This window comes from Lemur catta, chromosome 2, assembly GCF_020740605.2.
Source record: "Lemur catta isolate mLemCat1 chromosome 2, mLemCat1.pri, whole genome shotgun sequence".
NCBI lineage: Eukaryota > Metazoa > Chordata > Mammalia > Primates > Lemuridae > Lemur > Lemur catta.
Window position 1 is genome coordinate 120,966,105 of NC_059129.1, and position 12,205 is coordinate 120,978,309.

A 12,205-nucleotide genomic window follows, 5' to 3' on the forward strand; every position below is an offset into this window, starting at 1 on the left:
TCTGTCCTTTAATTTGCCCTAAACATATTTTGTTTGAGAAATTTAAGAGGAAATCTCAAAATTTAAGAATAGGTATGTATAACTGCACTCTCCTATAGAAATATATAACATGAGCTGCATATGTAATTTAAAATTTTCTAGAAGCCACATTTTGAAAAAGTAAAAAGAAACAGGTAGAACTGTTTAATGTTAATAACATATTTTAATTAACCCAATATATCTAAAATATTATTGTCTCAACACCTAATCAATATAAAAATTATTGATGTGATGTTTACATTTTTTTTTGTTGTAAGTCTTTGAAATTCAGTCTGTGTTTTAATCTGGACTAACCACATTTCAAGCGCTAAATAGCCACATGTGGCTAGTAGCTACCATATTAGGCAGCAAAGAATTATGTAGCAATTGTGATTATTATGATGATGCTTAATTTTTTAATAAAATTTTTCCATGTTTTATATGTATGTATTTTCATTACATACATGAATATTTATTTCATACATGTATATTCTAAAAGATGTCATCAGCTCAAACTTAAAAATAGTGCTTTGCTTTGTCAGTTGCTATAGCACAGTGTTTTCTTTTTCTCATTATCATCCCCGTGGGGGTCTTTTAGACATTTTTTTCCTAATCACCCCCTTTTGTGCAATTTTAATGCCACAGATATACTGTATGCTGGTATATCTTTGGAGAGCCACAAACCATTGTAATGGCTAAGATTTTCTGCTCTACAAGAACCTACTTTTGTCCCCTTAGGAATATCTCCCCCATTGAAAATGTGTGCTAGAGTACTTTCTCTCAACCCCATGCCAGTGAAATAAATCAGGTCACTCTACTGGCTTTATCCTAAACAAGTAAGAGAGTTATCATTCCCACATTTTTTCTACTTTCTATAGTCTAGCTTCAAATTATTTCTCACATAGAAAGGAATTCACCCTCTTTTCCTCTTATATAAAAAGCCTTAGGCTTAAGAAGTTCATTGTTTTGTTTTGTTTTATTTTATTTTATTTTTAATTGAGAGATGGATGTTTAAGAGTGAGACATTGATTAAAGCTTGTTTTGGGCCGGGTGCGGTGACTCACGCCTGTAATCCTAGTATTCTGGGAGGCTGAGGCAGAAGGATATCTTGAGAGCAGGCGTTCAAGACCAGCCTGAACAAGAGAGAGACCCCATCTCTACAAAAAATAGAAAAATTAGCTGGATGTGGTGGCATGTGCCTGTAGTCCCAGCTACATAGGAGGCTGAGGCGGGGGATCACTTGAGCCCAGGAGTTTGAGGTTGCAGTGAGCTATGATGATGCCACTGCACTCTAGCCAGGACAACAGAACAAGACTCTGTCTCAAAACAAACAATCAAACAAACAACTTGCTTTCATCAGCCAGGGAGGATTTTGATGCCCACTTGCTTTGCCAGATGTCGATGTTGGTAATGATACTTTCCAGAATAAATAGTAAACCGCCTGAGAAATTTCAATATTTGCTTTTATTTTCATTCACATCCAGTTCAGATCTATTTATTATTTTGACAATGCTGTATTGGTGCTGCCAAGCCTTCAGATGTGATCATCCCTCTTTTAAATTCCCTCCCTTGAACTTGGGTGGACTGCACATCCTTGCGTGCACTGCTGCTTTGCTAAGACGATGTTTGTGATCTCTCTCCATTCCTCATTCCTTCCCCTTCTCTCTCCCATCCCTCCTTCTCTTGACCACACAGCACAACATGCCCTTTTGGAGGATATCAAGTCACTCAGACCTCTTGGCTCTACATCAAGCACTGGAATTAGAGTATTTGTAACTGTGTTCTCTAGCTGGAGATCCATTTTTTATATTTCAAGTACACTGAATTTTTATGTGTGATTCAATGCCTCTGGCTCTACACATATAAATTGTCTTAAAGGATGAAATCATATTTGGAATGAAAATTCCAGAATGAAGAATTCAGATTGCTGAATGGAATTAAACTTTAGTGCTACAGAAAGGAAGCTCTATGGTCTTATATTTACAACACTTTAATGGGTTTAAAAAAAAAAAAATCTGTGGAGGTTGCTGATACACACCGAATGAGTCCTAACTGGAATTAACAGCTTTAGCAAAGAACTCTTACCCTGGCAAAGCAGCAACACACATGCTCCGTCTGACAAGGTCAACAACATTCCTCATAATGGGAGATCTTCTCAGCCCTGAGGTTTGAATCTGACTTTAGCCTACCTAGCCCAGAAAATCTGAATTGGAATGCACTCAGACTGTATAAGGACAGTCCTAACTAGACCTGTAATTTGTGTAAATTATTCATGAAAATAATTTACTGTGACTTTATTAGCAGCTGACTTTGAAAGTGGATGCAATTTTTCTTTCATTTGTCTGGGAGGGGAGAGGGAGGGGAAATGGGAATATAATATTGTCTCTTTTTTAAGTTTGGCAAACAGAATGTTCATACTGATGTGTTGTGCCTTAAAGACAAGACAGCGTTTGTGTGTTACAATGTAACTTTGGTTAAAATCTCTGTAGATAATGAAAACCAAAAACCTTTGTGATAATTCTTAACATGACCAAATTTCAAATTCAAGCTATCAAAGCTTAATACTGCATCAGCAAGAAACTGAGTATTTGTTGCAATAAGGAAACAACAATGAGAATAAAGGAAAGCTTGTGTTTTATTTGGGTTCTTAATAATTCCAATAATTGTATGAGGCAACTATTTGTGCATCCAACCGTAAACAGAAGGTTTGGGAAAGACTGTGGGACCTTTACTTAGAAAGCAAAATGTACGTAGAAGTCTCAAGTACCCCTTCTACAGTTTTACTGGAGAAAACTAAGAGCCATATTCATGATGACCTGCCCGATTTTGATTTTGAGACTTTTTGATATGTGTAAGTTGCATAGAGGAAGATACTATCATGCAAATCATAAGCAATTATCACCCAAACTTTTTGAGAATATGCCATGGATGTGGCTTAAAATCCACAGTGTGTGAACATGGCTTAAAATAAAGTTAAGTGTGTTTTATTCCCAATGCCATTGTGAAATGATATGTCATCAGTAATGGAAGGCGGATGTCCCAGATGGCTTCTAATGAAAAAAGCGAGTCTATGAAAATTTTACCTAAAATATCATCATAAAGTAAATTAGCAAGTGAGCTGGATCTTGGCAACGTTACTGAAATCACAGCAGTAAAATAGTACCTGGTTCTCTGTCTTAACACATCAATGCAGGTTCTCTTCGTCACAGACTTGCAAACGACAGTTTCTGCCTGTACTGTTACTGCACAATGGACAGCATTCATTGCAAGGAGAACCTGTCATCATTGTGTTTACAGGTTTTTTTTTCTTCCTGTGTAGCCCATGCTGGGAACACTGTACAGGTTCTCCTGTCATTTCCTACGACAAGATTTCCCTTGTGGAAATTTAAGACTTCAAGATCTAGAGTATTTTAATGGTGTCTGCACCTGCATTTCTGTGTCTGAAATGTCATAATGTGGATCCTGCAATCCAGCTACTCATCAGTGCCCCTAACTAGAGGCTGGTTCATGACAGTTCATCAACTGAGGCTTCTGTGGCTTCCATAGGTCGCACTGTGCTCACGGATCATAACGTTCACTATGGAAATATGATTTTATTTCTTCAGGCTATGAATTGAATCTGTATTTCTTTACTGAGTGCTAAGGCCATATTTATGTTGGGCAGAAAGGTAGTGAGATCTTAATTTTGCATAAGATTGTGACTTCATCACATAAACTTTAAATGTACTCTTTAAATTTTGTAGTTTTTGGTTACCTCTGCCCCACATACTGTTCCAGACAAATTAAGGTTGGAATACTTTTAACAATAATAATATTAAATCTTACACTTCTGTTGGCCTTTAGCTTGAAAAGAGCAGTTAAAAAAATGTAAGTATTGCATTGATTATCAGTACTTAATTACTTTGGGCGCTAAAACCTTAACTATTTATTACTGTGAAAAAAAACAAAATTATCTTTACTGTATAGCCGGTTTCTTTAAGTGATAGAATTGTGGAATTACATCTAAATTTGTAATTCTTTTTTATATCAAACAAGCAAGGTTTCTTATGCTGCTAAACTTGCAGGTGCAGAAAGAAACACCCCTTGGAAGGGCAAAGAGAAGCAGGCTGATTGCATTGCCCGGGGCTGTTTCTCACACACACCTTTTTTCCTGATTCTGTGTTCAGAAGAGGCTGCCAGCATAAAACCTAACTGCTAGGTTGACCGAGAATAGCTTGTCTGGCACAACGATGGTTCAGGCCAACAAGCCAGCATCACGGCTTGGTCGTGTGACTTTGAGCATGCTTAGACTAGAACTCTTCCCTTCCCACCTTAGGAAGAGCAATTCCTCTTCCTTTCTGATCTGAAAAAACAAAAAACAAACCAACAAAGAAAAAGCCAGCCCCTTTGGCAATTCCCACATTCTATTTACATATAGAATATTGTGCCTTATTGTAAACTGGTTTGAAAAATGTTCTGTAACTAAAATGGGTTTTCAGCTACTACACATACAAACTTGGTATATCTCTAGGAAAGATAACCACCTTGTGTTGCACCTTAAAGATATCAAGACCATGCAATTTCAGTAACAAAATAGGCGGCCTGGCTGCAATATTATAGCATACGATTAAGACACTATACCCCTGCAAAAATTTGTAAATTAAATTCAGAGACAAAAAGATATTTTAGAGTCATGCAGTTTGTGCACCAAGGTAGGTAATAACTGTCTCTAAAAATGTTTTTTCCTTAGTGTTTGGTGAGCTAAGATTCAACATAGTGTCAACAGCATGCTCCAGTATGAAGCTGTTTTTTTTTTTTAAGCACATTTGTTTATGACAGGCCTACATTCTCAGTGAATATGGCATTTAGTATTTCTTTTAAAAACAAACTTAAACATCATGAGCCAAAGTTGCATTTTGACTCCCAACTATGATATCGTTATGGAAATCTCACAAAGTCAAGGGTTTGTGTTATGTATTAGTAAAATATAGATTATCGGGGCCTACATAATTTAAAGAAATGTAAATTAATATTAAAAGCTTGTAAAAATATGTACATCTTTACTATTTCTCAATAAATACCTTTGCAAATGTTTTCATTTTCTTCACCTTCCCATGTTGCAGAGTTTTTGTGTGTGTATTTAGATTGATTCTAAATGATGTGAAATTTGTATTTAGGTCTCTTGATGTATTCTTACATTCCCTTTTTTGTTCCTAAGTTGTGTAATTTGCAGTTAAGGCAAACTAGGAGGTAACACAGTGAAGTGTCACTAATTAAGACTAAAAGTGGGCTGGTTTACTGAAAAGATGTGATTGCATAGTTTTTTACATATAGGTAGCTCCATTCAAGTATAATGCATACTGTAGCCACAATTCATTAATGATAAAGTAATGCCTATTAGAATATTAAAAACAAGTGTCCTTTAGATGAATATGGGACATAGTTTATAAGTATCTTCCATGTGGATAAAAAAGTAGTTTTCTATAACAGATTCAATGGCTCCTTTATTGCCTTATATATAGTATTCATTTATTGCAAATCTGGTGTTCACATGTAAATCAAAGGCAAATTTCAGATCAACCTCTGCTTATTCATAACTTTTTAAAGTGTTAGCCTCCAAATTAATGAGATTTTGTGGGAACATCTGGTAACCCTCATGCCATACAAAAATCAATTATGGCCTACAGGAATACAGTGAATATATTTAAAATAAATTGAATATGTAAACTTTCTTTCTATTCTCTTATAGCCAATTACCATTGAAATTTGAATTTGTGATAAGACTGAATTATATGTATTATATCCCAGTTCTCCCCTGAATGCCAAACAAGTGGATCCTATTTGCCTGTTTAACATACTGGCTTGGAAGAAAGCACCTCTCGAACCAACACGTCCAAATCTGAACTTCTGAACTTGTGTTTCTGCCCCAGCCACATCTCACCTGTCCCACAGTGCCACCTGGGTCGGAACTGTCATCACTTCTCAGCTGGGTTACTTCATCAGCTTCTGGCTTAGTCTCCCTGCTCGGGCCCTCACACCCCTTCAACCAGAATAATACCGTGAATCAGAACATGTCCCTCCTCTCCTCGAAAACTTCCAGCAGCTGGCATCCCAGATCACTGGGCACAGACACCAGCATCCTTAACAATGGCCTGTCTGCCTACCTGCACCGTCCCTGTCGAGCTCTCCGTCTTCATGCTGTTCTACCCTCCCCTGGCTCACTCTGCAGTGCCAAACTGGCACCTCCATGTTTGGCACATACCCACACCCGACCTGCCACAGGGCCATTGCACTCACTATTACTTCTACTTGGAAAGGTTTTTGCTCAGGTATCTGTGTCACTTATGTCCTGGTTTCTTCAGGTCTTGACTCAAAGACCGCCGTGTCACTGAGAAGGTGCCCCTCTCTAGAATTGCACGTGCTCCCCTAACACTTCTGCCACTTCCTTGCTTGACTGGTGAAGAATACTTAACACTTAGATTGATCCAACGTGATAGACATTTAATTTATCTTTGTATTGTATGACTCAGCCATTATAATATATGCTCTGTGAAGGCAGGGATTTTTGTTTTGTTTTATTCATTTCTATGGAATCAGTATCTAGAAAAATACGTGGCATATATTAAGTACTCAAAAAGCATTTGTTAATGATTGCCTACCCTAAACTATAGGAAAACACATGTATGATCATGGTCTAGAATTAAAGTGATTTAAAATGATGGAGCTAGATTTGAAGGGCATAAAAGGAAGAAAACATGCAGGTGAGCTTGATTGGGACTTATGGAAGTATTTACAACTTAGCTGGAGTGTTTGCTGGCCTAATACTAATAATTTATGAAAATAAGAAATAAGGATTTAAGTGAAAAAAGGTCATACATGACCTGACAATGATCTACTGGATAAAAACAAGTTTATAATGAATCAGTAATTGCCTCCTTTATACCCCCTTTTTCCCTTGCATATATATAAAAAAGTATGAAACATCAGTAGGTTGAATTGACTTGAATTACTTAAAGCCACACACACAAAAGATCACTTCAAAATCAGAGCTCTCCGCAAACTCTGTGGTTCATGATTCTCAGTCTCTGAAACAAAAAAAGAAAGAGAAGAGTAATTTCCCTTAGTTAGCAAAAAATAACCAATATTTAACATCTGTGCATTATTTTGTGTATTTCAAAATGTTATTGGATATAATGCTCTCAAAGTACACATGTTCTTAGACACAGGTCACTACTCAAAGGAATGTCAGATTTGACCAGGGCAAAGTCAATTCTTGAGGTGTACTATGCTCAACAAAGATGCTTCCTCAGAACATCAAGAGGGAAATGTTCGCTGAGCCCAAGTCCTGAATTTAAATGGAAATAGTAGCTATTATTATTAAATACTTAGTTTTTCTCCTCATCCAGAGAACTTTCCAGGACTGTGTTAGTACACAATTTTTAAAAATGCCCAAACATAATATGCTAAGGAATCTTTGACACAGCAGACAATTATTTTATATAAGCCAGACAATTATTTTTCCCCCCAGTGAAATATCTTTTGGTTGGGGCTTGCACAGACATTGTCTCTTTGGCTAAAGGACACTGCATTGTCCTTTGCAGTCATGAAATCTTAGATTTTTGTGCCTGATGTCTGCTATGATGATGTCAATTTAGTGTTCTGGTGAGCCTTCAGTGAAAATACACAGAACTGAAAGAGGGTGTATGTTGGGGGTTGTAGAGGGACTACCAAATAAATTGGCCTCCACAGAACCACAGCACAGTAGCGCTAACCCTGAACTCATTACGGTCCTGACCCTCAAGGCTCTTAGGCATTTCCTTGGGGCTGACTGTTCAGATGCTGTGTAGAGTGTGTTGCAAAGAGTAAACACAGGTGCATAATGAGTTGCTTGCGGAGGAACCTAACCAGCCCTTAAAGGGAAGATTCCTGGGGAAAGTGATTCCCAAACTGAAACTGTAAGGACAAAGTAGAGAAGGCCAGGGAATGTGGGATTGGACTGGCAGCATCCAGGCAAAGTGAAAAATATATGAGAATGTAGGTAAAAGAACAGTAGAATGATGTGGTTGGGGAACTGCAAGTAATTCTTGTTTCTGGAGAATGAAGTGATGAGAAGAAGAAATAGTAAGAAATGAGACTGAAAAATAAGAGCCATTCATGAGGATTTTTGATACGATGAGTTTTGATTTTATCCTGGGATCAGCAGGTATCAAATGAAAGGTTTGTAAGCAGAGAATTTATGTGTGCAGATTTGTACTTTGTAAGGCTTACTCTGGCCACACTGAGGAGAATCAGAAACCCAGGAAAATCAGAAACCCAAGACACTGGCGCAGCATCCTGAAGAGTCACTACTAGATTCCTGAGTTAGGAGATGAGCATAGAAATGAAGAGAAGTGGACAGATTCAAAGAAATGTAGGTATTAAGATTAATTAGGACTTTGTCATGGTTGCTGCTTTATCTCATGTGCTCAGGCAAATCCAACCCGACTTCTAGGTTTCTGGCTTGGGCAGTCTGGTAGGTTATAACGCAGTTCACAGAGATCAGAAACACAAAGGAGGAAGAGAGATTCTGGTTGCTGTTTTTATTGTGGTTGGTGGTGCTTGTTATTGGAGGGAGAAATTGAGCCCAGTTTCTGGAAGTGTTAATTTGGAGGTGGTGGTGGCCTCAAATAGAGTTGTCTAGGGGGGAACTGAATTTATGGCAACTGCCTGGTTGTCTGTTAAACATCTTGCCAGGCCATAACTGAATTTCTCTGAGTGCAGTACATATAATCCTAAATAATTTCATCAAATCACATCAGTTGATTGTTTATAAAACATTTACCATTTGTGAAAACTTTAGACAGCCTGGTTGAAAGGCTAGGAATGATGCCAGTGATGTAGAATGTTCATGGACGATGAGCACCATGGAAAATTATTTGGGATCACCAGTTGATTTAACATCATGCTTTCTCATCTCCTACCATACCCCAGTTTCCATTAAGATAAAGTAGTAATATATCTGGATTTACAACCCTGAAGAAATCCAAATGCCTCTATGAACTTTTCATCACTGACTTTTGTATAAATAAGTCATCGCCAGCATGTGTCTGCTTGGAAACCAATGTGACGTTCTAATTTATTTGCCAAAGAAAGAAAACATATTAAAGAGCTCCACAACAGAATGACAGATGATTTAGTCACTTTTTCTTAGACAGATTAATGTAGTCTAAAAAACATGGCGGTCATTAAAATATATGTTACGGTGGAATAAACTATTTCATGAGAGTAGGCAGTAATATCCAGTACATGCACAGAAAGTAAAATTAACGCCAAACACACACCTATAAAATCATCCTATTAGGCACATGAAATTACTTTTACATCGGTTATGGGAACAACAGGGGGTGAGGTGGAGCCCTGGAGAGGGCTCTGAAGAAAAAGTGGTATAACATCATTTTTTAAACTTTCGTCTAGAGTTTTACAAATGACAAGTAGATTTTCCAAATTACGAGCACCCGCCGATTTCCTAAATAAAACCAGCTACCACAAACTGGCTACTTCTGGCAATACATGTTGTTAACCACGCTTGACTCAACAATTGGTTTTAAGGAAAAGAAAAAGAAACATTTTCCTTGCCTTAGTCTAGCTAGGCAGAGTGGGAATATTTATGTGTGTGCCTTCATCTCTTTCCTTGAAGCTTTTGTTATTGTTGGTTTTTTATTCATTCAACCTGAGCAGTACCACTGGGCAGAGACGGCTGGTACCATTCGAGCAAGGTGAGGAATGAGATCATGTAGTGGGTGGTCAGGCTTTGACTCAATCACTAGCTCTGGAGCCAGCTCTTAAGTGAGCATGCAGGAAGGAAGAAAAGGAAATATACTAACATTTGATGAAACCCGTAAAGATCCAGGAGCTTACCATTTAATTATCATATTCCTGCTAGTTGGTATCCTTAGTTCCATTGTATATAGTTAAGTGAATTCCAGAGGTCGTATGACTTGTAGGTGGCACAGACAGAGTTGGAACGTACTTAGGTCTATCAGGTGGGGGTTATCTGGACTGCAGAGTTAGACCCATTGCACAATATCTATTTCTTGCAGTTGTGTTGCTCAGCACTTGTAGAGTCATGATCTGAAACAAAATGCAATCAAGAGCAGGTGAGATTGCGAGCCATGGAGTTAATGGTAACCCCTTTCTCTCTCCCCAGACATAAATGCCATCCAAGTAACTCCTGTGTTGCCCATGTGAGAAATGGCCCTTATGCAGTAGAAATCTCACTTTTGCAGGTAACTAGTAAAAAGGCCCTTAGCTGATAGTTTGGCTTGACAATTGCAATTAAAGCCAGTCCTCTATAAAGACCCAGGAGATAACTATCCAATTAAAGCTGCTGAATTAATTTGCATTTAGGTTAAGACACATTTTCCAGATTCTCTCTTTTCAAAACACCTTTACTAGGTACAATTCACATATCAATAGCTCTTGGTACAACAAACTTATAGGCTCCTTGACCTACAGCACGGTTCCAAGGAGACCAGAGTAGAGAATTGGGAAGGTTCTCAGCCTCCATATTATAGCGAAAAGAAATCACAGTGGAGCACTGAAGAGTCAGCATGATTGCAAAAGTATCTGGATGGAGGATATTCAGAAGGAAGTCCATAAAGGGTAAGTGGAGAAAACCAACTTGGCCAATTTTTTTTTTTCTAAAATTCTATAGTGGACATGATTTTTTTTTAATTGTGGTAGAATACAGATAAAAATTAATGTCTTAAACATTTTTAAGTGTACAGTGGCAGGAAGTGCATTCACATGGTTGTGCTGCTGTCACCACCATCCAGCCACAAAAGTCTTTCCATCTTGTAAAACTGAAACTCTGTACCTATTAAACAATAACACCCGCCACCTCCCCTCACTCTGATCCCTGGTAACCACCCTCTCACTTTCTGTCCATGAATTTGAGCAGTCTAGGTACCTCAGATAAGCCGAACTACACAGTATTTATCCCTTTGTGACTGGCTTATTTCACTTACCATAATGTATGTCCTTAAGCTTCATCCAGTTGTAGCCTATGTCAGAATTTTCTTCCTTTTTCAGGCTGAATAATACTCTATGTTTATACCACATTTTGTTTATTCATTTAGTCATCAGTGGGCACTTGGGTTGCTTCTGCCTTTTAGCTATTGCAGATAATCGTGCTATGAACATGGGTGTACAAATATCTGAGTCCCTGCTTTAAACTCTTTTCATCATATACCCGAAAGTGGAATTTCTGGATCATATGGTAATTCTATTTTTAATTTTTTTGAGGACCTGCCATACTGTTTCCCATGGCAACTACACCCTTTTACATTCCCACCAGTAATACACAAGGGTTCCAACATTTTTCCTCCACATTTTCACCAACACTTGTTTTTTTCTGTTTGGTTTTTTTTTTTTTTTTTTTTGAGACAGAGTCCCGCTTTGTTGCCCGGGCTAGAGTGAGTGCCGTGGTGTCAGCCTAGCTCACAGCAACCTCAAACTCCTCGGCTTCAGCAATCCTTCTGCCTCAGCCTCCCGGGTAGCTGGGACTACAGGCATGTGCCACCATGCCCGGGTAATTTTTGCTATATATATTTTAGTTGGCCAGATAATTTCTTTCTATTTTTTTAGTAGAGACGGGGTCTCACTCTTGCTCAGGCTGGTCTGGAACTCCTGACCTTGAGCGATCCACCTGCCTCGGCCTCCCAGAGTGCTAGGATTATAGGCGTGAGCCACCGCACCCGGCCTGTTTGGTATTTTTTATAGTAACCATCCTAATGAGTGTCAGGTGAGATCCTGTTGTGGTATTTATTTCCATTTCCCTAATGATTATGGCTTACTGGACATTCATTTATCTTCTTTGGAGAAATGTTTATTCAGTCCTTCGTACATGTTTTAATTGGATTGTTTTTATTGCTGTTGAATTGCATATTCTGGACATTAACCCCTTATCAGATATATGATTTGCAGACTCTGTCTCCCACTCCTTGGGTTGCCATTTCCATGGTAAACATGACTTTTTTGTGTTCCCCTTTTTAGAGACCCACCATACCTCTGTGCATGTGGCTCAATCCTAGCCAGTCAGCATCTTCCATCCTATTTACCAATAATATTTTATTTGCCCAAGGGTGGTTATAGGACCCAAGCTGGGCTTATGAGAACTCACCCCAAGACTTTTTCTCAAAGCCCCTGTGAAAGATGCATTGTCTTTCTG

At 38.3% G+C, this 12,205-nt stretch overlaps 1 protein-coding gene across 1 annotated transcript in view; it reads left to right on the plus strand.

Annotated features, from left to right (window-relative positions):
• Window positions 1-5,091, plus strand: part of EYA4 (EYA transcriptional coactivator and phosphatase 4) — a 241,911-nt gene extending 236,820 nt beyond the window's left edge. The window contains exon 20 of the mRNA XM_045544398.1: window positions 1,714-5,091. Coding sequence (XP_045400354.1) covers window positions 1,714-1,794 — 81 coding nt within the window. The 3' untranslated portion in view covers window positions 1,795-5,091. The remainder of the gene's footprint in view (window positions 1-1,713) is intronic.
• Window positions 5,092-12,205: the final 7,114 nt, after the last annotated feature.